Source organism: Lissotriton helveticus, chromosome 11, assembly GCF_964261635.1.
Source record: "Lissotriton helveticus chromosome 11, aLisHel1.1, whole genome shotgun sequence".
NCBI classification, from domain to species: domain Eukaryota; kingdom Metazoa; phylum Chordata; class Amphibia; order Caudata; family Salamandridae; genus Lissotriton; species Lissotriton helveticus.
Window position 1 is genome coordinate 3,554,494 of NC_136072.1, and position 27,602 is coordinate 3,582,095.

The window sequence follows — 27,602 nt, forward strand, 5'->3', positions numbered from 1 at the left end:
TATAATCCCAGCAGGCTCAGGGAACATGGTAGAAAGTAAAGTTTAGTATGCCTCAACTCAGAATAATGAAATACTTCTTTTAGTAAAGTTTATTTTAATATCCTGTGTTTGCAAATGCTACTTTTAGAAAGCTAGCATTTGCTTGCCTAACCATTTCAGCCCGCCTCTGCTAGGATGTGTATCTGGCTGTCTGGGATATGTGAGTGACAGGGCTGGGGAATGACAGGTGGTGAATGCTAGGATTACACCTTGGTGGGAGGTGGGAGTGCCCCTGAACTCTGAATAGGGCTGTGCTCTGCCACCACAATGTTGGCTCCGCCCCCTGGGGAGCGACTGATGACTCAAATGTAAATGTAAATGTATTGCAACTTATATAGCGCATGTATCACCCGAAGGCATCAAGGCGCTTGCTTAGGGAACCCGTCCTGGTATTCCCCTGTGAGATACCCCGGCAGGGTATCCACAAGGTGAAAGCCAGGCATCCCACCGCGAGGGGCCGTAGTGGAGATTAAGCAAGCTATTGCCCAGAGTCGCAGAGTGTGACCCCGTGAGTCGAGTAGGCACCGGAGCGAGAATTGTCGAGTCTGTGGAATTTTTTAGCCCGAGACCCGCCGAGGCGGGGAATCGAACCCTGGTCCACAGCCGATCTCAGCTTCCGGGTCTGCCGCCTCTAACCACTGAGCCACGCTTCTCCACGCCTCAGCCTGCACCTGGCCCAGGAAAGGAGAATCACTGTCAACAAGGTACTCCTGGCTGCCCCTGCCCACACAATGCTGGCTCCACCTCCTGTGGAGCGTCTGATGTGCCTGCCCCTCACACTGAAAGGAGAGACCAGAGTACACCCAACAAAGTGCTCAGAGACTGAAAGACGTTTTGCAAAGGCCCCCCTGGCCTGCGAGAACAAAGAAAATGCTGTATAAAAGTAGGAGCCCTGCTCCTTGCAAATGAGAATCCTGTTTCCCACAAAGAACCTCTGCACAACTAGAAGGAGAAGAAGACGCTGGAAGGACTGGCCTGCTTCTTGCCTTGCTGAGGAAGGAGAGGAAAAGACTTGCTGAAAAGACTTTGTAAACTTGTGCTAGAAACTTTCTCCAAGGGCTTGACTGAGCTTGCCCCCTGAACTGAGCCACAGGATCATCTGGCTCAACCTGCTCTCTGCTCGTCTGCCGGTAATTGTGAGGATTTCTGCCCCGCCGGAGCCGTGACCTTGGTGCCCCCCAGCCCCTCCTTGAGGCCGTGACTGTCGCCGTTTGGCCATTCCCGCCGAGGAAGAGCCCCGCTCCGCCGAGCCGCTCTTCCCCCGCTGTGTCAAGCCGCCTGGTCACACCCACCACTGGAGCCACGCTGCCGTGACCTTGGTGCCCCCCAGCCCCTCCTCGAGGCCGTGACTGTCGCCGTTTGGCTGTTCCCGCCGAGGGAGAGCCCCGCTCCGACGAGTCGCTCTTCCCCCGCTGTGTCAAGCCGCTTGGTCACCTCGCCATCGGAGGCCCGCTGGTGTGCCCCCCACGCTCCCGCCTGAAGACCCCACCGGACCCCAAAGATCCCGAGAGCAAACCCCCCGAAGTCCGGACGCCTCAGGCGCCAGCCTCGCTCTGCCCGGGAGCCGCTGTGCGCCTCGCATCTGCCTTCGCTGGGATCACCAAAAGAACTACGATACTAAGGTACGTCGCAGCACAACGAGCTTGGGGCCCGCAACGTTTTATTTCCCCGTGTTCTAATTGTGCGCGGCGTATTGCCTAAGTGACTCAGAAGCTGTACGCCTCTCCCTGTCAACCTGAAGCGCACTGAAGCATCGAAGCGCCTTGCAGACCCGAAGCGCACTGTAGGCTCAGAGCGCCCTAGCCCCCTGAAACGCACCCGAGCCTCGACGCACCTTCTTAGCTGGTGCATGACCTAGGGACAGCTCCGTGCGCCTCGTTGTCAGAACCGGTACGTCGCGTACCCCGTGCTCACGCTAGATGCGTGAGTCGCGGTAGGGTCTCGCCAGCTTCACCCGGGACAGTGCGCCAGAGCGCTACGAAGCATCCCCTGAGCCAGAGATGCCCTCAGGGACTACGAAAAGTTGAAAAGGAAACATTTGAACTGTAAACAAAGAGAACACTTGCCTATTTACAATCTTGTGGCTTAGAAAAACGTTTTTTATGGTCTTGTGATAAATACTTGCCTGCAGATATATATTTTTACATAAAGAAGAAGTATTTTTATATAACTACAGCCTGGTGTCCATTTGTGGGGGGATTGGTACATTTACTGTGTGTGTTATTACAAATGCTTAACTCAGAAACGCCTGAAGAATAGCCTTGGCTGCTCACGCCACGCACCTAGAGGGAGAGCAAGGGTAATTCTAAGGGGTCATCCTTTGCCCTGACTTAGAGGAGAGGGTCCCTGCTTGTCACAAGTGAATACTTGCGCCAACCAGAGACCCCCAATTCTAACAGCTTTGAATTCTTGCTCTTGTTTATGTGCCTCCTACCTTAGTGTCCCAATAACTTTAAATAGACGAGGAGGACTTTGGATACTGGGCCACTAGCAGATTCGGAGACCGCTCCCTCAAAGCCTTTCATGGTTCGGCAATTGGAGCACGACTTGGTGTCGTGGTGGCACTACATACACCAGAGACTAACGAGGTGCGGGTCCATTGCAGACATCGGTCAGTGACAGTTGGAGCAGGGCGTAAAACCAGCCTTCTGCGAAGACATCCTCAACACACAGGGAGGAAAACATCAAAAAAGTCTTTCATAAAACACAAGTGGGGTAGCTCTTGAAATACAGCCGTGTTTTAGGATGGGATGGATAGACAGCCTTATCTGATAGAGACTAATAGCCGCAGATGCCTTACCTTGAGGATTCCCCTTCAATGCCATGTTACATTAAAACAACCGATCTGTCATTGAGAACTTGGTATGCAGAAATCACAGAAAATTGAGTTTAGTTTTCTTTTTTAAATAAGATGAGAACTACAACAAGCTGTTTTCAAAATCTTTATTGTCCGATTCTTTTCAATACTCCTGCATTCAATAAATAGCGAATTTTCCTTCAATACATCATGGCCAATCTGAGACCGTCTCCTTTTATGGGCAATGGATGTGAAAACAGGATGTGTGCTATGGGACAAAAGACAATTTGAGGATTTACATTTCATATATTGGGAAATAAAGTTAAAATAATGTTATAAGTGCTTGTAATCTGTACAGATGTGGCGTAGTGGAACCTCTGTGTTCTAAAGCGTGGTGCCATTGTGTGTGCGGGTGTGTGTGTGTGGGGGTGTGTGCGCATTTTAGGAGCACCAGCCATTGGTTTTGCTCAAGGTGTGGGCACGAAACAATGAAATCAGACAGAGGTGGCGCGACTAGCGATTCCCCTTTGCTATAACAATACATTGGTATAAATTTATTCAAGTTTACTTACAACAAAAAATATAAAGCACTCAAAACATCCAGGACTGTGCATATTCACTCTCGGTTACAGACCGGTGTTTCTAATGGGGGTAAAGTATTTGCAATAAAAACGTGGCTGCTGTTGATGTGCTTCTACGCGGTGATGTCGAAGAGGGTGGTAGTGGTGGCCTTTACTCACTGGTTCAGCCGGATTCCAGAGCTCCTGAGGCTGGAACTGTAAACTTCTTTCAATATTGACTCTCACTAAACAAACTGTGCAATCCACCCGCGATGATAAAAGCACTCCAGCCGGTGTCCTAACCACCCAGATAGAGAAGAAGAAAGGCTCCATTGACTGCGGTGACGCGGAGCCACTGACGTCACATGACGGACCCATGGGCAACGCCTTCCGCCACATTCAGCGTTGAAGTAACACGCCCAGCCAATGAGGCCAAGCCAAGGAGGATGCCACCAGGGATTGTGGCTTTCAGTCTGTCCCCAAGAGCGTGCCACCACCACGTGACCCAAAAGGGCGTTGGAAGTCACCCAACCACCAATGCAGTAAAAAAACCTGCCTTGAGAACAGAAAATGTGCCTATGTGCAGGTATGTAAGCAGGTCTCTGCAGAGCGCCACCCAATGGTGTAAAGAAACTTGAGCAGGGCCCCCCTGCAAAGTACGTGAAGGGGGGCCCCCATGCTCAGTACTCAGTCAGAAGTGGCCTGAGGTGTTGAGGTGCACGAGTTTCGATGGAAGTCAACACCCATAGAGTGCAACACAGGCGGGAAGAGGGCTGCACCCGAGGCAAGAGACGAGAGAGGAGACTACATGGACAATCTTACACCACCAACACCCTCTGTAGAATCGAATCAGAAGCACCAGCCAACGGCGCAGGTTTAAACGCCACGAGGATTGTGAGAATCAGAGCAAATTTCATGAAGGCCACAGATAAATCGTTTGAATATCTGAAATTGTTTTCTAAATCAGTTTGCAGCTTTAAAATTTATTAACTGCAAGTAATTGAACGAGTCTGGAGATCAAGATGAGTGCAGCGTAGTCTGCCGCTTGTCCATTCATGAAAACGTAGCCACAGAGTGAATGGGCAGAGATTATACCTGTCCCTCTGAAGCGGCCCACCTGACACTTCAGCTGAAAGTGAGAATGTACATCCGTGGGGGAAGGCTCTATAGACCAATGCACGACGCACGCACACACACACACACACACACACACACACCACCCACACCTGCACACAAAGGTGACTGTGGCAGATATTACGCCATACCTATCCGCGAACGCCCCAACACGCAGCGTCACTCAAACGATGCAGCCTTTAAGAGAATCAAGAACATATGTACAATCCCTAGGACCCTGGAAGCGCCCACTCCTCGTCATGCAAAGGCCGGCTCTGGTCAAACCTTCCAAAGTGACGTCACTCATGTGGCACCGGACCCAGGTCAGAGGCTGGCCTTGCCGGACGGGTGTCAGAGCAGCTCTGTAAGAAGGGCCTGGAGTCCATACAGGTGGGCGAGGGATCGCTGTGCTGCGATCCCTCGCCAGCAATTCATGGACGTTCAAAGTTCTGGTAAAACAAGAGTTGAAGAGACACACAGAAAAGACTTCCATCGATTCTTTCCTCCGCAGGGTAATCCGGTGAGTGCCCAACTCAGTTGGAAATCTTCACCTGCAACAAAAAAAAAATGCATCAAACTCACCAAGTTGTGATGTCAGCTCAGAATTAATCTTTGTACATTTATGATGATAAAACACAACAAAGACTGATTTGTACAACATTATTCTGGGGGGATGCGTGGCAACAAAACCAAAAGATCAAGTTACTCACCTTCGGTAATGCTTTTTCTGGAGGATACAGTATCTGCCTGTGGATTCCTCACCTTATGAATATCCCCTGTGCCAGCATTCCGCTGAATTTTTTACTAGCTCTCCACGCCGACGAGGATGTCGGCTCCACTCGCGACTCCGCATGACGTAACAGGAGCCATAAGAGAGCCTCGTCGGCGTGAGGACGTCAGTTCCATTCATTTTTTCCGTGCCTCCGAGGCGAAACAGGTGGACCGACAACAAACTCAGAGTACACACCGTACACAACATTTGAACCAATAGACACAGTACAAAATCAAAAAGGAAAGCTAAAGACTAACAGCATTTCCTATAAATGTACCAGATTGAAACAATGTAAAACAACAAGCCAAATAAGGCATCCGTTAAGGTATACAAAGGTGGACAACGGGGAGGAGGGTGGGCCAGTGATGAATCCACAGGTAGATACTGTATCCATCAGAAAAAGCGTTACCGAAGGTAAGTAACTTGTTCTTCTGGTGGATACATCTGCCTGTGGATTCTTCACCTTATGAATAGATTCCCACAGCAGTCCCACTCCCGGAGGAGGGTATCTACCTTTCTTATACCAAAAATCCCTGCAGGACACAGCGCGCAAAATGTGTCCAACACAGCAACACCTTGGGCTAAAGCAGAGGTGGAAGACTTAGCCCGAGTAGAATGAGCTCTAATACCCTCAGGTGGTTCCGTACCAGAAAGGGTGTAGCAGATCTTGATGCACAAGATGATCCGCCTGGACAGAGTGCACTTGTGCACAGCTTTGCCTTTTGAGTGTCCAACGTAGCCCACAAAGAGCTAATCGACCAAACGAAGTCCTTTGTTCTGTCCAAATAAAAGCTCACAGCTCTATTAGGGTCCAGGCGGTGAAGTCTCTCCTCCTCCTTCGAAGGGTGAGGATAAAACATAAGGAGAGTTATTGCCTTCCCCAGATGGAAGGGAGTGACCACCTTAGGCAGAAAAGCAGCCCTGGTCCTGCAGACCATCGTTTCAGCATGAATGGTCAGAAACGGGGGTTTTGAACTGAGAGCCTGAAGCTCGCTCACCCTCCTTGCTGGGGTAATGGCTACCAGAAAGACTGTTTAAAACACAAAAGACTCAAAGGGCAGCTATGAAGGGGTTCAAACGGGGAACCCGTCAAAAAAGTCGAAACAAGATTAAGATCCTATTGGGGCATAACAAAGGGAGTAGGCAGAAACCTATTGGTAAGGCCTTTGATAAATCTCTAAACGATAGGAGACTTAAATAAAGAGTGCTGATCGGGTAAACACAGAAAAGCCGATAAGGCCGACAAGTAGCCCTTAACTGTGGCCACAGCACAATCCGGCTGAGCCAAACAAAGAGCAAACTGAAGAACATTCGACAAGTGGGCCTTTAAAGGGTCAATAGCTCTCTCTTCACACCATTTAACAAATATTGACCATCTGTAGGAGTAAATAGACTTGGTGGAGTGTTGCCTGGCCGATAATATAACATCCACCACGTCAGGCGGGAGAGAGAACAAACTCAGGTTGCCCCGTTCAATCTCCAGGCATGAAGGTGCAGGCTCTGGAGGTGGCGGTGTAGAACCTGCCCCTCCGACTGCGAGAGGTCGACCCTCAGGGGGAGACGGAGCGGAGGGTGCGATGAGAGGTGAAGTAGATCTATGTACCACACCCTTCTTGGCCAATCCGGGGCGATCAATATGACTTGGGCCCGGTCTTGGCGAATCTTCGTTAGAACCCGAGGAATCAAGGGTATGAGAGGAAACGCGTAAAGGAGTTGCGAGCTCCAGCTCAACAACTCAACTGAACCGCGTCCCCCAACGCTCCCTGCCTCGGAAACTGGAGACTGCAGAATGACAGACAGTGCACGTTCGAGACTGGCAAACCGGTCCAACCGAGGAGTTTCCCACGTCCAGAAGATCTGTTGAACTACCTCCGAATGAAGCCTCCACTCATGGTCGGCGGTGAACTGCCGACTGAGACTGTCCGCACGCACGTTCAACAACCCGGTCAGATGAATTCTCAATCAAACAAATCCGATGGTCCTGAGCCCAGGACCAGAGTCGCATAGCCTCTCTGCAGAGACGGTACGACCCTACTCCTCCCTGCTTGTTGACATACCACATCGCAGTAGTGTTGTTCGTCAGGACCTGAACCGAGTGACCGTGAAGGGAAGGGAGAAAGGCCTTGAGCGCCAAACGTATCACCCGCAATTCCAGAAGGTTGATTTGAAGCAACCTTTCCTCTGGAGACCAAAGACCCTTGATCTCCAGATCCCCCAGATGAGCACCCCACCCTAGAGTGGATGCATCCGTTATCACCGTGGCCACCGATGGAGGTAGGTGGAAGGGCTTCCCTTGAGTCAGATTGCCCACCACGCTCCACCAAGACAGATCCGCTGCAGCATCTCTGGAGATCCTCACAGACTCCCCGAGATCTCCGTTGTGCTGATACCACTGCCTGCGGAGGCACCACTGGAGCGCCCTCATGGGCCAGCGTGCATGGTTGACCAACAGAATGCAGGAAGCCATCAGACCGAGCAGGCGAAGGACCTTCAGGACTGGAACAACCGCTCCATTGTAAAACAAAGGAATCATTTCCTGAATGACGAGAATTCTTTGCGGAGGAGGAAATGCTCAACACACAGTAGTGTCCAGTACCGCCCCTATGAACAGGTTGCGCTGAGAGGGCACAAGGTGAGATTTGGGCACATTGATTGAAAAACCAAAGTCGAACAACAGATGAGATGTTACCCGCAGTTGATGAAGCACCATCTCTGGCGACTCCGCTTTGAGCAGATAGGGGAAAACAAGAATCCCCAACCTTCTGAGATGACCTGCCACCACTGCCATCACCTTTGTGAAGACTCGAGGCGCAGTAGTAAGCCCAAACTGGAGGACCCCAAACTGGTAGTGCTGCGACCCAACCGTAAAACAGAGATACTTCCTGTGCGACTTCAGGATGGGAATGAAAAAATACGCATACTGTAAGTCGATCGACACCATCCAGTCCTCTTCCTGCAGGGCCAGAAGAACCTGCGCAAGGATCAGCATCTTGAATTTCTCATGTTTCAGGTAAAAATTCAAGATCCTGAGGTCCAGGATCGGACGTAACCTGCCGTCCTTTATGGGGATCAGGAAATACCGGGAGTAGCATCCCTGACCCCTTTCCTGCTCTGGAACCACCTCTATCGCACCTTTTTGAAGTAATGCAAAAACCTCCTTCTGCAGAAGAAGCAAACGGTCCTCTGAACAATAACCTTGGAGGAGGAAATTCCCCAAAGGGAAGGGCGTACCCATTCTCCACAAGGATTAAAACCCAAAGGTCTGTCGTGAATGATTTCCAACCTTGCAGAAAGTGAGACAGCCGGCCTCCTACAGGACCCACATGATCCAGGATGGGGGATCTAGGGCTGCTTTTCTGCGGTGCCAGAGGGAGCGGGGAGGCAGGAGGAAGAGGAGGAGAGATTGTGGGCAGAACCACTTTGGCGACCTCCAGCTCTTCCTCTAAGATTTATAGAGAGGATTTTCTGCTGCTGCTGAGGTTGATGGAAGTTGCGAAAAGAAGACCTTCCAAAGCCTCGACATCTCTTGAAGCCAAAACCTCTTGACTGGGTCTGCAATCCCAAGGATTTTGCCGTGGCTCTATCCTTAAACCTCTGCAAGGCCGAATCAGCTTTTTCCCCAAAAAGCTTCGACCCGTCAAAGGGCAAATCAACAAGAGTGGCCTGGACATCAGGGGAAAATCCAGAAGAACGTAGCCACGCTTGCCTTCTTGTAGCTATGGAGTCAGCCATATCTAGACCTGATTGAATAACTTGTCTAGCCTCAACCTCCATAAAGTTTCCCCTCTCCTCTTCAGGTAACTTGGGGGCCAATTGTTTTGCTGAGTCCATCAAAGCATGTAAGTAACGGCCCAATAGACACGTGGTATTGATCGATTTCAGAGCCATGCTAGAAGAGGTGAAAACCTTTTTAGCTGACTGATCCATTTTCTTTGAGTCTCTGTCAGCTGGGGCTTGTGGAAAAGCACCTGAAGATTGCTTGGAGCAAGATTCCTGCCCCACCAAACTCTCTGGAGATGGATGTGAGGAGAGAAACCCTGGATCCCCTGGTGCAGTCCAATACCTTCTAGCCACAGCCTTAAAAGCGGCAGGCGAAGAGAGTGGTTTACGCCAAACCTCAAGGATAGGATCCAACAAAGCTTCATTAAAGGGTAACAGAGGCTCAACTGTGGAGGAGGGTGAATGCAAGACCTCTGTCAATACATTTGGCTTATATTCAGCTGTAGGTGTCTCAAATCCAAAAGTTCAGCAGCTTTCCTTATTACCAAATGGTAGGGAGCTATCGCCTGAGGTGGTGAACCCCTTGCAGAAGAGAGTTCCCACTCTGGAGAGGTATCCAAACCGCTCGCCTCCTGGATTCCCTCAAATTAATCCAGAGACTCTTCCAACTCGCCTTCTTCTACCTCCTCTATACGGTACTGCTCTTCTACTAAAAGCCTCTGAGCTTCTCTCTGTGAACGAATCCGTGGACGCGGTGTTGGTGGTGTCGTACACAGTGCCAACTGCCCCGGAGCCGGCGTTGAAGGGGGCTCCGAAGGAGGCACGAGATCCACACGAGGCCGAGAGGAGGGCTCACTAGACGGCGCAGAGGATTCCATCAACGGCGTCAAGACTCTCGGCGCCGGAAATTGCCATGACGGCGCCATCTGCATGAAGGGTGCCTGGGCATAGTGTTGGGGCACACCCAAGTTGGAAGCCAGCGGACCCACGGGACGAGAAAGTGCTCTGGATTGGAAAGCCGCCCTTGTAAAAACACCGTACATAGCATTTAAAAAATGCAACGGATCCCCTCCTGGAGCCGGGACTTGTGGATATGGATTCGAGCCAGTATCCAAACGGGGAGTGTCCGGCGTCAGAACATTCGGATCCACTGCCAGATCCATCGGTTCAATCTCAGGCACAAGAGAAGATGGAACATCCTGAACCGACTCGGTGTCTGCATCTGGTGAATCCCTTGGCGCCGGAGGCCAAGGTGATACAAAGTCCTTACGGCGATTTCGAGGGGCAGGCGAAGGCGACCTCGAAGCCTTACCCTTCGACGAGCGGCACCAAGATCCCGGTCTTCTTTTTTTCTTATGCTTACTCGACTTCGATGTATGTGAAGTCTACGACTTCGACTTATCTCGCTTTCGTCTTTTATCTTCGTTCTTCGCCTTGTCCAGAAACAATTTGGCTTCCGGTTCTTTAAGTGCTTTAGGATTGCTTTTCCTGCAACAGGAACAGTCCTCCACGTCGTGATCCGAAGATAAGCACCATAAACAATCTTCATGGGACATGAAACCCCCACATTCCCTACAGGGCTTAAAACCAGACTTCCTCGAAGACGATATCACGTCTAGCAACAGTAAAAGCAGAAGGAATAACAAAGTAACTCTACAAAATATGGAGAGTGCCAGAAAACCGTTCGGTGGCGATGGTGCGGAAAAAAGGGAAATGACGTCATCACGCCGACGAGGCTCTCTTATGGCTCCTGTTACGTCATGCACAGTCACGAGCAGAGCCAACGTCCTCGGCAGCGTGGAGAGCTATTAAAACATTCTGCAGCATGCTGGCGCAGGGTATATTCATAAGGTGAGGAATCCACAGGCAGATGTATCCATCAGAAAGATTTTGATAAATTCCTAAAACTAAAATCACTCCTCACATTGCGCTCCATAAAACCCTCTGACCTTTCGTTACTTTCAAAGATGCTACAGCTATTAAACACAGGACACACCGTCTCTAAAATATACAACATCCTATCCCTCAAGCCACGCAAAACTCACATGAAGTAAGAAGTAAAATGGGAATCCGAACCTAACTCTAGTAAAATCCCATTCAAATGGAAGTAGATACATCTCACCCCCTTCTCGAATAAAATCTCTCCAATATTATTGCAAACCAAGCTTATGATAATAAACAGGACATACTGGACCCATGAGAGGATCTTTAAACTAAACTTCAGCGGGAGCCCTACATTTGGAATTGTAATTCTCATGTTGGCAACCTTGATCACATGCTCTTCCATTGACCTATCCTACAAATATATTGGGATAAGATCTACTAATTTATGAGCAAAACTTTCAACATAGTCCCTCCAAGGGAATTTTCCTATATATTACTAGATGCTCCGGATCCAAAGATCGCCGATGAGAATGATCGTTATTTGTTAGATCTTATGCTCACTTTGGCCTGAAAAATGATACTGAATAAGTGGAAAAACTCCAAAGAAGTCTCCTTTAGGATGTGGCAAGAATGGTTATCTTTCCTTAGAGGGGCTGACCACGTCGCACTTCACGCCTCTCCATGGTGTAAATCACACAGGAAACTATGGAAGTCCCTTGAAGCCTTTGCCTTCACATTCGACCCACCGTAAAAATTGTCTCAAATCTTCCATAATGTATGCGCATAGAATGTTAGATCCTCGGTGGTACACCTGTACTGTATTTTTTACTATTACAATTGTGAAAACTGTGCTTGATTGACCACCTGTATGTCTCTCCAACTTCACTGCGACTCCCACGGTATGGCACTTGTGTAACCTGTTCTTTTACTTTGTATTTATTATGATTTGTTAGTATTCTTTCTTTCCGACATTGTTTACCATTTTACTATTGTGTTCATCATTATTTATTTGTATTTTTCTTGAAATTTCAATAAAAACGATTTGAAATAGAAAAAATATATATAGGTGACTGCAACGTCACAGACGACGCGAACGACGCCAACGTCACACGGAGCCGAAAGGAGCCACCCGATGGCACGCGCAAGGGGTATTGCTCGAGCAAAGGTTTCCGGATCCAGCCTGATGGCTGGAAAATTCAAAGGTAAGGAATCTGCAGCTAGAAGTCTCTATCGAATATTCCACCTACAAATGGTCTTCATGAAATTGTGGGACAAATTTGTCCCCATCATCCTTGTAATTCTGGCTTTGATCCGAGTATGAGCCAAAGATTTGATGTAGTGTACGTGAGCAGCCGCACAGTAAATGTTGCGTTTCGGAATCCAAGGATTGCAATGGACTGTGCTACGGTGCGTTCAGAGTGCGCCCGTGGTCGAGGACGAGTTGAGTTCGGCTCAGAAGCAAAGACCACTTTAGTGTGTGGATCCTTCTCTGGCAGCATCGTCACCAGCGCTGGATTTGAGAGGCACAGAAGGCACCAAAGGCAACGCCACTGGCACATGTCTGACTAGAGGCCCTTGCTGATCCCTTGCTGATCCCTGGAACCCAAAGGAGTGCCAGATGAAGCCAGAAGCATGTTGAAAATGATCAGTATGTCCGGGAGTGAGACCGGGTTGGCATGCGGACGTCTGGTCTCTTCTCTGCTGATCAAGAATGGCGAGAAGGGGTATATTTCTTCGACCACAACAAAGATATGTTGCATGAATTGGACCTTCCTTTCGACCCTAGCAAGTCACAGCGTAATCTCGTGTGCTGTTTTACACATACAACTTCACAATCCGGTATGGTCTTTGGGTTTATCTGAGCACTGTTGTCACAAGCCCTGGAGATGTGTTTTGACCCGACACGCCAGAGTCATACCTGGGGATCTGTCACACACATATGTTTGCTACAATCCCTCCAACGGTTAAGCCCTGTACTTTTAGAAGGGGATATTTCCCTTTAACACTGGTAAAACTTGGTGAAAAAGATTTTAAAAATCTCATCATAGACAAAAGTTATAGCGCTCTGGACCTGCATCTGAAGGAGCAGGAAGAAAGGATCTGACGTCAGCGAATGGGTGGCGCCTGCATCCACGCGTCACTTTCAGAGCAGAACAACGTCAACGCAGAGTCGCACAACGCCCCCTACTGGCACACAGAAGTACTGCTTTTAATTTTCTGGGATCCAGTCTTGTGCCTGGGGAATAGTCACATGGTGAGGAATCTGCAGTTAGAATTCTACATCAGAAACAAAGCATATATCAAACGTTAAAATGTCTTACGTAAAAAAAAAAACGAATGCTAAGAACTGTGGACGGCAGGCGACTGCTTTCATTGGCCCCTTTACTGCCTTCCCATTTGCGTATCAAGGGTAAGGATGAAAAGGATCAGCATCTCCATCATGACATGTTGAGCAGCAAAACAAAGAGGAACCCTCTATCCTGTCGGTCTTCAGTGAGCTGCAAATAAATGACAGCTCAGCCGGCTGTAGATATACACAGCAGTAAAGAACCTAGATCGACACTCACCTGCCCTGCGTCCACTGGTGTTTGTCTTTAAACTGCGATAGGGAGGGTAGACTGGAACACACAGGATGTTTGGCTCTATTTTGGCTTCCCAGTTCCCATAGGAAAAGGGACGAGCAAGAGACGAGCCTTCCGCATATGCCGGGCTTGAGCCTTTCTTGGCGTGCCCACCTGTGCTCAGGACTCTACTGGTGACATGAACATGAAGAGACCTCCTGGGCACTCACCTTTGGGATTCCAATCCTCATGACATGCGAGCCAGGCCCCCTTGGGTGGAAGAGACCTCCTGGGCACTCACCTTTCTGACTCCAACCCTCGTGATTCTACTTGTGATACGAGAGTCAGCCCCCCTTGGGTGCGCTTGCCTCTCAGGCTTCAGAGGTCTGGGCTCTCCCAGCGACATCAAATGGTCAGAAGCCTCCCGGGCGCTCTCACCTGCACAGCTCTCCAGGGGTCCCTTCTACTTCTCCTGATGAAGGGCTTCGATGAAGGCTTCAAGTTTTTCTTGGATCTCACGAACTTTTTCTGTAAATGAGAATTTGTTTTCATAGATTTATTACTTATTTCCTTGAAAACAATACAAACATGTAACAAACTTTGGGTCGGAAAAAGAACCCTTCATCTATGGACCAATATCAACGATAATGTAACATACACACTACGTGAGGCAAATGACTTCATAGTTAACAGTGCAAGGACACAGCGTCCATGCTTCAGAGCTGCCATCTGTCTTGGTTCCTTCGCTACAGGATCTTGTTCTGGAGCAGTGGAACTCACTCACTTGAAGAAGAGTTACCTCTGGTAGCAATACTTCTGGTGGAGACACAATCTTCCTGCAGATTGATAACCTCAGAAACATCCCCTAGGTGATAGACCACATGACTAACATGTTCTCCAGCAACCGAGTGTTGCCAGATGGCACCAGGTGGTCTCAGCTGCAACACTGGGATGACATATTGGGCGTAAAGCAGTGTGGGGTGGTCAGGTACAGTGGTGGAGTCAGTCCCAGGTACTGCCTACATGCCCCACTGAGACATGCCAAGGGGAACCGAGACAGCACCATCAATGTTTGCATACCGACACCCCCGCACCAACCATCGAGTCCACCACCCCTGCGACCACCAGCCGCCTGGTTCAGTGTCAGCGACGAAGACACCATCAAAAACATGAACTCATTCCACTCTGGATCCCCATCTGACCCCTGCCCTCACCACGTCTTCAACAAAGCCAGCACAACCATCGCACCCCACCTCCAGAAAACTATCAACAGCACCTTCGAGCAACCTTCCCGGAAAGCTGGAAGCACGCCGAGATCAACGCCCTTCTGAAGAAGCCCAAGACGGACCCCAAAGACCTCAAGAACTTCCGGCCCATCTCCCTGCTCCCGTTCTCAGCAAAAGTGACGGAGAAGATTGTCAACAAACAGCTAACCCGCTACCTCGAAGACAACATCATCCTGGACCCCTCCCAATCCGGTTTCCGCAGCAACCACAGCACTGAGACCGCCCTCATCGCCACCACCGACGACATCAGGATCCTGATGGACAAAGGAGAGACAGCCGCCCTCATCCTCCTGGACCTATCAGCAGCCTTTGACACAGTCTGCCACTGCACCCTATCAGCACGCCTCCACGATGCCGGAATCCAAGAGGAGGCCCTGGCCTGGACCACATCCTTCCTCTCCGGCAGAACCCAGAGCGTCCACCTCCCACCCTTCCGCTCAAAAACCACCGAGATCATCTGTGGCGTCTCACAGGGATCCCCCCTCAGCCCGACGCTGTTCAATATCTACATGGCACCGCTCGCCCACGTCGCACGACAACACAACCTCAACATCATCTCCTACGCCGACGACACCCAGCTGATCATATCCCTCACCGAAGACCCCCACACCGCCAAAGCCAACCTTCACAGAGGAATGAAGGCCATAGCCGACTGGATGAAGAACAGCAGGCTGAAGCTGAATTCAGACAAGACGGAGGTCCTCATTCTCGGATCCACCCCATCAGCCTGGGACGACTCCTGGTGGCCCACATCGCTAGGCACATCCCCGGAACTCACAGATCACGCACGCAACCTGGGGGTCATCCTCGACTCCACGCTCTCCATGACCAGGCAAGTCAACGCCGTCTCCGCATCCTGTTTCAACACCCTCAGAATGCCCCGCAGGATCTTCAAATGGATCACAGGCGACACGAGAAAAACTGTCACCCAGGCCCTCGTCACCAGCAGACTCGACAACGGAAACGCCCTCTACTCAGGAACAACAACCAAGCTCCTGAGACGACTACAACGAATCCAGAACGCCTCGGCACGGTTGATCCTCGACGTCCCCCGACGCAGCCACATAACACCCCACATGAGAGGCCTGCACTGGCTCCCCGTCAACAAGAGGATCACCTCCAAACTCCTCATCCATGCACACAAAGCACTACAAAACGCCGGACCCACATACCTCAACAACCGACTCAGCTTCCACACCCCCACCCAAAGCCTCCGCTCAGCCAACCTCGCCCTCGCCACAGTCCCTTGTATCCGGAAAGCCACCGCCGGCAGCAGATCCTTCTCCTACCTTGCCACCAATACCTGGAACACCCTCCCTAACAGCCTACGACAGACCCAGGACCTGCCGGCCTTCAGAAGACTTCTCAAGACCTGGCCGAATGAGCAACAAAGCAATACTTTTTTTGATTGAGCAGTGTCAATTATAGAACGCAACCATACAATACTACCGGCACCCAAAACCCGTCAATAGGTGGTTGGGCTGTGAGGTAGTAGTGCTTATCAAACATGCAAGGATAACCACATGGCCGCTCCTGGCAGCTGCCAGAACACCTCTGGTCAAAGCAGTAGAAGGCACCATGCCCTTCAGAGAATTATTTGGACAAGGCCTAGCCATTTTTAACACTCAGTATCACTAAACAGGAACTGGTGCCTAAGTCACAGACTTCCCTTTCAACCACTTAGCTCTAGCCAGAAAATGTGTGATGGATGCACAGCTCTAGCCATACGATGTGTGATGGACCGCCACCTGCCCAGCTCTAGCCATATGATGTGTGATGGACCGCCACCTGCCCAGCTCTAGCCAGATGATGTGTGATGGACCGCCACCTGCCCAGCTCTAGCCGGATGATGTGTGAAGGACGCCCAGCTGTAGCTGGATGGTGTGTGATGGACCGTCGGACGATGTGACCATACCGCCACCTACCCAGCTTTAGCCATATGATGTGTGATGGACCACCACCTGCCCAGCCGTAGCCATTTGTTGTATGATGGACCGCCACCTGCCCAGCTCTAGCCATATGATGTGAGATGGACCGCCACCTGCCCAGCCCTAGCCATATGTTGTGTGATGGACCGTCACCTGCCCAGCTCTAGCCATATGATGTGAGATGGACCACCACCTGCCCAGCTCTAGCCATATGATGTGTGATGGACCGCCACCTCCTGAGCTCTAGCCGAATGATGTGTGATGGACCACCACCTGCCCAGCCCTAGCCATATGTTGTGTGATGGACCGTCACCTGCCCAGCTCTAGCCGAATGTGTGATGGACCGCCACCTGCCCAGCTCTAGCCGAATGATGTGTGATGGACCGCCACCTGCCCAGCTCTAGCCATATGATGTGTAATGGACCGCCACCTGCCCAGCTCTAGCCATATGATGTGTGATGGACCACCACCTGCCCAGCTCTAGCCATATGATGTGTAATGGACCGCCACTTGCCCAGCTCTAGCCGGATGATGTGTGAAGGACGCCCAGCTGTAGCTGGATGGTGTGTGATGGACCGTCGGACGATGTGACCATACCGCCACCTGTCCAGCCCCAGCCAGATGATGTGTGATGGACCACCACCTGCCTAGCTCTAGCCATATGATGTGTGATGGACCACCACCTGTCCAGCCATAGCCATATGATGTGTGATGGACCACCACCTGCCCAGCCCTAGCCATTTGTTGTATGATGGACCGCCACCTGCCCAGCTCTAGCCATATGATGTGAGATGGACCACCACCTGCCCAGCTCTAGCCATATGATGTGTGATGGACCACCACCTGCCCAGCCCTAGCCATATGTTGTGTGATGGACCGTCACCTGCCCAGCTCTAGCCATATGATGTGTGATGGACCGCACCTGCCCAGCTCTAGCCATATGATGTGAGATGGACCGCCACCTGCCCAGCTCTAGCCGAATGTGTGATGGACCGCCACCTGCCCAGCTCTAGCCATATGATGTGTGATGGACCGCCACCTGCCCAGCTCTAGCCGAATGTGTGATGGACCGCCACCTGCCCAGCTCTAGCCATATGATGTGTGATGGACCGCCACCTGCCCAGCTCTAGCCGAATGATGTGTGATGGACCGCCACCTGCCCAGCTCTAGCCATATGATGTGTGATGGACCGCCACCTGCCCAGCTCTAGCCATATGATGTGTGATGGACCGCCACCTCTTGAGCTCTAGCCATATGATGTGTGATGGACCGCCACCTGCCCAGCTCTAGCCGAATGATGTGTGATGGACCGCCACCTGCCCAGCTCTAGCCATATGATGTGAGATGGACCACCACCTGCCCAGCTCTAGCCATATGATGTGTGATGGACCACCACCTGCCCAGCCCTAGCCATATGTTGTGTGATGGACCGTCACCTGCCCAGCTCTAGCCATATGATGTGAGATGGACCGCCACCTGCCCAGCTCTAGCCGAATGTGTGATGGACCGCCACCTGCCCAGCTCTAGCCATATGATGTGTGATGGACCGCCACCTGCCCAGCTCTAGCCGAATGTGTGATGGACCGCCACCTGCCCAGCTCTAGCCATATGATGTGTGATGGACCGCCACCTGCCCAGCTCTAGCCGAATGATGTGTGATGGACCGCCACCTGCCCAGCTCTAGCCATATGATGTGTGATGGACCGCCACCTGCCCAGCTCTAGCCATATGATGTGTGATGGACCGCCACCTCCCGAGCTCTAGCCACATACAGTGGACGGGAGATCCACCTGCCCAGCTCCGACCCTACGCAGGGAGACGCTGTGTGATCCTGGGAGTCTCTTGTGACACATGGGGCACCACGACACTTCGGAGCGCCCCCACTCCGAGGGTTCCCAGGCCCTGGAGCCCCATCAGCTCAGCCCCTCCATTTGATGGTTTGTCAGGGCTGAACCGCCAGCTCTGGACGCCCCATTCTTGGGACAGTGACCGCCCCTGGTTTGGGGGGCAGTGACCGCCCCTGGTTTGGGGGGCACGGAGCCCACCCTGCTCCCCATTGACTCGCTGTTTACCTTTGGGATGAGCCCTGAGCCCATTCACGGCTCCTCTGCTCCCCTCATGAATACCCCATAATCCCCGGCTCGGAGCCCTCGTCCGGCGGGGGGGTCCCTTTCATCCGGGGGTCGCAGGCTCGTCTCCATCCCACCCCTCACAAGGCCCGGTCCTCCCTGTAATCCGCGGCTCGGACGGCATCAAAGAGCCCGGGACGTGTGACTGTGTTTGAAGACAAGGAGCCCCAGATGGAGGCCGGGTCGAGTCTGGGGGGCTCCAGGCCTGGCGGGGGGGCAAGGCATGCTCTTGTTTGGGACAGACTTACAGCTGAAACAGTCATTTCATATCGTTTTATCCGAAATCGAACACATTGAAACAATCCTGCCAACAAAACTACAGCCCCCCAGGAAGCCCCCTCCCCGCCCCCCAGTGACCCCGGATTACCTCTGGCTTTGGAAGGGGGGTGCAGGCCCTGTCCGACCGCGGCCCCTGCACGGATCCTGCAGACTCAGCCTTGATGTCTCGAGCCCAAGGGACCCCCGCGGGAGGGCCCGGAGCCCCTTTATTTTATTTTATTTATGCGTTTTTATAGCGCGGACTTTACCCGAAGACGTCAGAGCGCTTCACAATAGGAACACCAAAATTACAAATGAACAAATTACAAAAGCAGACGATAAGTTACATGAGGAAAGAGTGACAAGTGTGCAGGTTACAAGAGAAAAACAAAGTACATTTAGAGGTAAAATACTGCAATATATGCTAGACACAGAGGCACAAGAACAAACGTTACGTAGACGTTGGCAATGGTGGCACTTGTGCAAGTATCAAAAGCAAACAAAATGTAAGAGGAAGCAAAACAGTGTGTTGCAAGAGAAAAGTGGCGTGTGCAGGTTACAAAAGAGAACCAAACACAGGTAGAAAGGTAATGCTGCAATAAACGGCAGACACTCAAACCACAAGAACACACTTCCATAGTCAAGGAGAATAGAGTTTTCAGAGATGGGAGGTCTTCCTTCAGATAATAGAGAGGGAATTAATTAACTTTGAAGTGTCTTCGGAGGAGGAGAACTTTGAGGTCAGTTTTGAAGGCCTGGGAGGAGGTGGTGGTCCGGAGCTGAGGTCCGTTTTGAAGGCCTGGGAGGAGGTGGTGGTCCGGAGCTGAGGTCAGTTTTGAAGGCCTGGGAGGAGGTGGTGGTCCAGAGCTTTGAGGTCAGTTTTCAAAGCCTGGGAGGAGGTGGTGGTCCGGAGCTTTGAGGTCAGTTTTGAAGGCCTGGGAGGTCCGTTTTGAAGGCCTGGGAGGAGGTGGTGGTCCGGAGCTTTGAGGTCAGTTTTGAAGGCCTGGGAGGAGGCGGTGGTCCGGAGCTGAGGTCCGTTTTGAAGGCCTGGGAGGAGGTGGTGGTCCGGAGCTGAGGTCAGTTTTGAAGGCCTGGGAGGAGGTGGTGGTCCAGAGCTTTGAGGTCAGTTTTCAAAGCCTGGGAGGAGGTGGTGGTCCGGAGCTTTGAGGTCAGTTTTGAAGGCCTGGGAGGAGGTGGTGGTCCGGAGCTGAGGTCCGTTTTGAAGGCCTGGGAGGAGGTGGTGGTCCGGAGCTGAGGTCAGTTTTGAAGGCCTGGGAGGAGGTGGTGGTCCAGAGCTTTGAGGTCAGTTTTCAAAGCCTGGGAGGAGGTGGTGGTCCGGAGCTTTGAGGTCAGTTTTGAAGGCCTGGGAGGTCCGTTTTGAAGGCCTGGGAGGAGGTGGTGGTCCGGAGCTTTGAGGTCAGTTTTGAAGGCCTGGGAGGTCCGTTTTGAAGGCCTGGGAGGAGGTGGTGGTCCGGAGCTTTGAGGTCAGTTTTGAAGGCCTGGGAGGTCAGTTTTGAAGGCCTGGGAGGAGGTGGTGGTCCGGAGCTTTGAGGTCTGTTTTGAAGGCCTGGGAGGAGGTGGTGGTCCGGAGCTTTGAGGTCAGTTTTGAAGTTCTGGGAGGAGGTGGTGGTCCAGAGCTTTGAGGTCAGTTTTGAAGGCCTGGGAGGAGGTGGTGGTGGTCCGGAGCTTTGAGGTCAGTTTTCAAAGCCTGGCAGGAGGCGGTGGTCCGGAGCTGAGGTCCGTTTTGAAGGCCTGGGAGGAGGTGGTGGTCCGGAGCTTTGAGGTCAGTTTTGAAGGCCTGGGAGGAGGCGGTGGTCCGGAGCTTTGAGGTCAGTTTTGAAGGCCTGGGAGGTCCGTTTTGAAGGCCTGGGAGGAGGTGGTGGTCCGGAGCTTTGAGGTCAGTTTTGAAGGCCTGGGAGGAGGCGGTGGTCCGGAGCTGAGGTCCGTTTTGAAGGCCTGGGAGGAGGTGGTGGTCCGGAGCTGAGGTCAGTTTTGAAGGCCTGGGAGGAGGTGGTGGTCCAGAGCTTTGAGGTCAGTTTTCAAAGCCTGGGAGGAGGTGGTGGTCCGGAGCTTTGAGGTCAGTTTTGAAGGCCTGGGAGGAGGTGGTGGTCCGGAGCTGAGGTCCGTTTTGAAGGCCTGGGAGGAGGTGGTGGTCCGGAGCTGAGGTCAGTTTTGAAGGCCTGGGAGGAGGTGGTGGTCCAGAGCTTTGAGGTCAGTTTTCAAAGCCTGGGAGGAGGTGGTGGTCCGGAGCTTTGAGGTCAGTTTTGAAGGCCTGGGAGGTCCGTTTTGAAGGCCTGGGAGGAGGTGGTGGTCCGGAGCTTTGAGGTCAGTTTTGAAGGCCTGGGAGGTCCGTTTTGAAGGCCTGGGAGGAGGTGGTGGTCCGGAGCTTTGAGGTCAGTTTTGAAGGCCTGGGAGGTCAGTTTTGAAGGCCTGGGAGGAGGTGGTGGTCCGGAGCTTTGAGGTCTGTTTTGAAGGCCTGGGAGGAGGTGGTGGTCCGGAGCTTTGAGGTCAGTTTTGAAGTTCTGGGAGGAGGTGGTGGTCCAGAGCTTTGAGGTCAGTTTTGAAGGCCTGGGAGGAGGTGGTGGTGGTCCGGAGCTTTGAGGTCAGTTTTCAAAGCCTGGCAGGAGGCGGTGGTCCGGAGCTGAGGTCCGTTTTGAAGGCCTGGGAGGAGGTGGTGGTCCAGAGCTTTGAGGTCAGTTTTGAAGGCCTGGAGGGAGGTGGTGGTCCGGAGCTTTGAGGTCAGTTTTGAAGGCCTGGGAGGAGGCGGTGGTCCGGAGCTGAGGTCCGTTTTGAAGGCCTGGGAGGAGGCTGTGGTCCAGAGCTTTGAGGTCAGTTTTGAAGGCCTGGGAGGAGGTGGTGCTCCGGAGCTTTGTGGTCAGTTTTGAAGGCCTGGGAGGAAGTGGTGGTCCGGAGCTTTGAGGTCAGTTTTGAAGGCCTGGAGGGAGGTGGTGGTCCGGAGCTTTGAGGTCAGTTTTGAAGGCCTGGGAGGAGGCGGTGGTCCAGATCTTTGAGGTCAGTTTTGAAGGCCTGGGGGGAGGTGGTGGTCCAGATCTTTGAGGTCAGTTTTGAAGGCCTGGGAGGAGGTGGTGGTCCGGAGCTTTGAGGTCAGTTTTCAAACGCTGGGAGGAGGTGGTGGTCCGGAGCTTTGAGGTCAGTTTTCAAAGCCTGGGAGGAGGTGGTGGTCCGGAGCTTTGAGGTCAGTTTTGAAGGCCTGGGGGGAGGCGGTGGTCCGGAGCTTTGAGGTCAGTTTTGAAGGCCTGGGAGGGGGTGGTCCGGAGCTTTGAGGTCAGTTTTGAAGGCCTGGGAGGAGGTGGTGGTCCGGAGCTTTGAGGTCAGTTTTGAAGGCCTGGGAGGAGGCGGTGGTCCGGAGCTTTGAGGTCAGTTTTGAAGGCCTGGGAGGAGGCGGTGGTGCAGATCTTTGAGGTCAGTTTTGAAGGCCTGGGGGGAGGTGGTGGTCCAGATCTTTGAGGTCAGTTTTGAAGGCCTGGGAGGAGGTGGTGGTCCGGAGCTGAGGTCCGTTTTGAAGGCCTGGGAGGAGGTTGTGCTCCGGAGCTTTGAGGTCAGTTTTGAAGGCCTGGGAGGAAGTGGTGGTCCGGAGCTTTGTGGTCTGTTTTGAAGGCCTGGGAGGAGGCTGTGGTCCAGAGCTTTGAGGTCAGTTTTGAAGGCCTGGGAGGAGGTGGTGGTCCAGAGCTTTGAGGTCAGTTTTGAAGGCCTGGGAGGAAGTGGTGGTCCGGAGCTTTGTGGTCTGTTTTGAAGGCCTGGGAGGAGGCTGTGGTCCAGAGCTTTGAGGTCAGTTTTGAAGGCCTGGGAGGAGGTGGTGGTCCGGAGCTTTGAGGTCAGTTTTGAAGGCCTAGGAGGAAGTGGTGGTCCGGAGCTTTGAGGTCAGTTTTGAAGGCCTGGGAGGAGGTGGTGGTCCGGAGCTTTGAGGTCTGTTTTGAAGGCCTGGGAGGAAGTGGTGGTCCGGAGCTTTGAGGTCAGTTTTGAAGGCCTGGGAGGAAGTGGTGGTCCGGAGCTTTGAGGTCAGTTTTGAAGGCCTGGGAGGAGGTGGTGGTCCGGAGCTTTGAGGTCCGTTTTGAAGGCCTGGGAGGAGGTGATGGTCCGGAGCTTTGAGGTCTGTTTTGAAGGCCTGGGAGGAGGTGGTGGTCCGGAGCTTTGAGGTCCGTTTTGAAGGCCTGGGAGGAGGCGGTGGCCCGGAGCTTTGAGGTCAGTTTTGAAGGCCTGGGAGGAGGTGGTGGTCCGGAGCTTTGAGGTCAGTTTTGAAGTTCTGGGAGGAGGTGGTGGTCCAGAGCTTTGAGGTCAGTTTTGAAGGCCTGGGAGGAGGTGGTGGTGGTCCGGAGCTTTGAGGTCAGTTTTCAAAGCCTGGGAGGAGGTGGTGGTCCGGAGATGAGGTCAGTTTTGAAGGCCTGGGAGGAGGCGGTGGTCCGGAGCTTTGAGGTCAGTTTTCAAACCCTGGGAGGAGGTGGTGGTCCGGAGCTTTGAGGTCAGTTTTCAAAGCCTGGGAGGAGGTTGTGGTCCGGAGCTTTGAGGTCAGTTTTGAAGGCCTGGGGGGAGGCGGTGGTCCGGAGCTTTGAGGTCAGTTTTGAAGGCCTGGGAGGAGGTGGTGGTCCGGAGCTTTGAGGTCAGTTTTGAAGGCCTGGGAGGAGGTGGTGGTCCAGAGCTTTGAGGTCAGTTTTGAAGGCCTGGGAGGAGGTGGTGGTCCAGAGCTTTGAGGTCAGTTTTCAAAGCCTGGGAGGAGGTGGTGGTCCGGAGCTTTGAGGTCAGTTTTGAAGGCATGGGAGGAGGTGGTGGTCCGGAGCTGAGGCGGAAGGGAGTTCTAGATTCTCACTGCGCTGCCAGAAAAGGATTGTGCCATCGATCTTTCCTTCTTGAAAGTGGGAGGTTCAAGCAGTAGATTTTCCGCATTACGTGATGGTCTAGAGCCTCCAGAGAGTTTCAGTTTATTCGCCAGGTAACGAGGAGAGGAGGAGTGCAAGGCTTTGTGGGTAATACAGGCAGTCTTGTAGATAGCTCTAGCCTCGATGGGAAACCAGCGGAGGGTGGATAACATGGGAGTGATGTGGTCGCTTCATTTGGCCCCTTACATGAAACGAGCTGCTGAATGGAGAACAGATCTGAGGGGGGACAGATGGGATTTGGGGAGGCCAGTGAGAAGAGAGTTGCAGTAGTCTAGTCTGGAGAGGACCAGCGATTGCACCAGGGTTTTAAGGTCCTGCTCCGGGAAGAAGCGACGAATTCCCCAAAGAAGGCGCAATTGGTATCGAGCAGACTTAGCAATGGAATTGATGTGGGAGATTAGATTGAGTTTTTTGTCGAGTATGACACCAAGGGATTTTGCGCTGTCGACAATGATGGGTTTATTGTTAAGTAGATTCATCTGATCCATCCATGATTGATCCGGGGGAGGAGAGAGTGAGGAGGAGAGGAGGAGGAATTCAGTTTTGGAGGGATTCAGAATCAGTTGATGAGTTGACATTAAGTTTTGAATGGAGTCGAGAGCAGAGCTTAGGAAGGAGAGATCGTGAGTGGAGGCGACCTTGAGGTAGATTTGAGTGTCGTCTGCACAGAGATGATAGTGGATCCCGGATTTGCTTAGGAGATTTCCCAGTGGTTCTAAGTAGATATTGAACAATGTGGGTGCAAGTATAGAGCCTTGAGGAACACCTTGGCCTACCGCCAAAGGAGATGAAAGACTGTTCGCTATTTTGATCATTTGGGATCTGTCTGAGAGGAAGGAGGCAAACCATTTAAGCACAGTGCCCTCCATGCCCATTCTCTGTTGAAGAGTGTTGAGGAGGGTGTTGTGATTGACAGTGTCAAAGGCTGCAGAAAGGTCAAGGAGAATTAGAAGACAGGACCCCCCCCACCCCCCCCCCCCCCGAGTCTAGTATTCGCAGAGCGTCATCAACCCCTTGCAGTAGGGCTGTTTCAGTGCTGCAGTTTTGGATGAAGCCGGACTGACATTTGTGAAGAAGATCATTTTCCTTGATATGACGTGAGAGTTGTTTCGCTACACATCTTTCTGGATCTTCGCAAGAAAGGGTAGATTAGTGATGGGGCGGAAGTTGTTGAGGTCATTCGCATCCGCAGTGGGTTTTTTAAGCAGAGGGGTGACCTGCCCAGTTTTGAAGGAAACCGGAAGGGAGCCTTGATAGAGGGAGTGGTTGACCAGAGTGGTCCAATAGGAGAGGGAATGGGTATAGAAGTCAATGGCAATGGCACTGGGGATGGGGTCCAGAGAATGGTTGGAGGGCTTTGTTTCGCGGATGCACTTGAGGAGGTCAACTTCAGAGATGGGGTCAAAGTTCTGCCACATGGCTGAGGATTTGCGCTCCTCTGGAGGGGTAGGATGAGCGGCGTGATCCACAAGTGATTTCACTTTTTAATCGAAGAATATAGCGAAATCGGTTGCTTGCTTTGTAGAATCCTCCAACTTGGAGGTTGGGGGGGAGCAGTTAGGAATCTTGATGAGATCGAATAGTTTTTTGGGTCTATTTTTGGCCGAGTCAAGAAGGGTTTTGAAGTGCGGTGCTTTCCCAAGGAAGATGTGCTTGTGGTACTTGGATCTTGCTGAGCGAAGCGTGGCTAAATTATCTGTGGAGGGCACTTGCCTCTAATGTTTCTCCAGGAGTCTTAGCTGCTTCCTTTCTTCATGGAGGAATTTGTTGAACCAAGGAGCTGAGGGAGTGGGCCTTATCTTTTTGCTTTTGAGTGGAGTGACGTTATTGATTTCGGCTGCAAGGACTGTGAGGCATTGGGAGGTGAGTTCGTCAACATCTAGGTTTGGGTCTAGCCTCGGAAGTGATAACAAAGCTGATTCACAGAAGGATTCGACCCCCTGAAGCCCCCGGAGCCCCCTGAAGCCCTCGGCACCGCAGGGCCCGGAGTTTATAAAACCCCAACCACCGTCTCCCGGCGAGGGGGAGGTTTAAATTTAATGCAGAGTCACAGGTGGGGTGGAAAATCAATTCACTTTTCAGGAAAATTAATTGAAATATTTTATACAAACACGGAGACAACATAAGGGTTCGGGAGCGCAGATGAGGTGTGACCCCCTGGACAGGCACAGCCCCCCCTCTCCCGGGTGTGCACTGCTTAGGCCTGGCCTATGTCAGCCGTCGGGTGCTCACAGGACATGTGACCCTGGCCTCCAGGTGTGTACTGTCCAGGACTGACCTATGTCGACAGCCGGGAGGTCACAGGACATGTGACCCCCATGAGATACTGTCCCCAGAGCGTGCACTGGCCTATTTTTAATTTGTATTTATTTAGAACGGTTTATATAGCGCAAACATGAGCGCAGAGAGTATCAGAGCGCTTTACAGTATATGCATCAAGAGGGTACACGTAAAACAAAACAGAGTAAACAAGGCGAAACATTCACTGTCATAAAATGTCAAATCAGAATAAATAAAGCGAAAACTTCACAGTCATAAAATGCCCGAAATACTCATGAGCCAGGCGACCGGTCTACGAACCTGCGGTTGTGGCCCCAGCCCCAGATGGAGAGGTCAGACGGAGGCACACATGTCTTCATTAGGAGCCCTTTGGCTTCTTTCTTGAAGGGGATCGTGGAAGAGTGTGTCCTGACTTCAGGGGGAAGGGAGCTCCAGATCCTAGGAGCCGTACCTGAGAAGGCTCGATTGTAGGTCTTTTTTCTTGGATTGTTGTGGTTTGCGCTGTAGGGTGCTGGCGCTTCTGGAGGCTCTCGAACCACATGAGCGCTCCAATTTCTGAGCGAGGTACAGCGGAGTCTTGTAGTGGATGGCTTTGTGTGCCGTGCATGCAATTTTTAGCTATACTCGAGCTTCAGAAGGAAGCCAATGAAGGGCCAGCAAGTCCAGAGAAATATGGTTGACTTTTTTTGTGCCAGTTATGAGCCTAGCCGCAGAATGAAGGGCCACCCTACGAGGAGCCGTCTTCATTCTGGGCGAGCCGCAGAGCGTTGCGCTACCATAGTCCAGCTTTGAGATCACCAGGGCTAGCCCTGCAACCTTTAGGTCGGGAGCAGGGGGATAGGGTTTGAGTTTTCTGAGGATGCGGAGTTGGAAGTTCGCTCCTTTGGTGATGGAACGGATGTGCTTCTGCATGTTCAAGCATTTGTCTAATATAATACCCCAGAGAGGATGCGGAGTCCACGAGGTGAGGTCTACAGTTGAGGGCAGTCAGCTGATTCAACCACTGGTCCATGTCCGGAGATTGCTTGTGGGGTGCGATTCGGAGGAACATTATGCTTCAGGTGGTCCAGTGTCAGCCAGCTTTGTTTTTCCACCAGGACTGAGTTGAGGGACTGAATGTCCTTGGGGAGGCGACCTTCAGGTATAGTTGGGTATCATCCGCGTGCATGTGATAGTAAATCCTGGATGGTTTCAAAACTTCAGTCAGAGGCTCCGTGAACAAGTTAAAGAGTGTGCGAGACAGCGCTGAACCTTGAGGAACCCCCAGAGTGACCGGTGCAGGATGGGGCAGGGATGGGTTCACTTGAAGCTTTGGGATCCGTTACGAAGAAATGAGGAGAACCAGTTAAGTACAGGCGCAGACAACCCCATCCTCTGTTC

General features: G+C 52.1%; 1 protein-coding gene across 4 annotated transcripts in view; it reads right to left on the bottom strand.

Moving 5' to 3' along the window:
- Window positions 1-2,968: 2,968 nt before the first annotated feature.
- The window catches only part of OPA1 (OPA1 mitochondrial dynamin like GTPase), a 253,853-nt gene continuing 229,219 nt past the window's right edge, over window positions 2,969-27,602 (bottom strand). For all 4 annotated transcript variants that reach the window (XM_078666567.1, XM_078666565.1, XM_078666566.1 and 1 more), the window contains 2 exons: window positions 13,885-13,974; window positions 2,969-5,060 (listed from right to left, as the gene is read on the bottom strand). In XM_078666567.1, coding sequence (XP_078522693.1) covers window positions 13,910-13,974 — 65 coding nt within the window. In that variant the 3' untranslated portion in view covers window positions 2,969-5,060; window positions 13,885-13,909. The remainder of the gene's footprint in view (window positions 5,061-13,884; window positions 13,975-27,602) is intronic.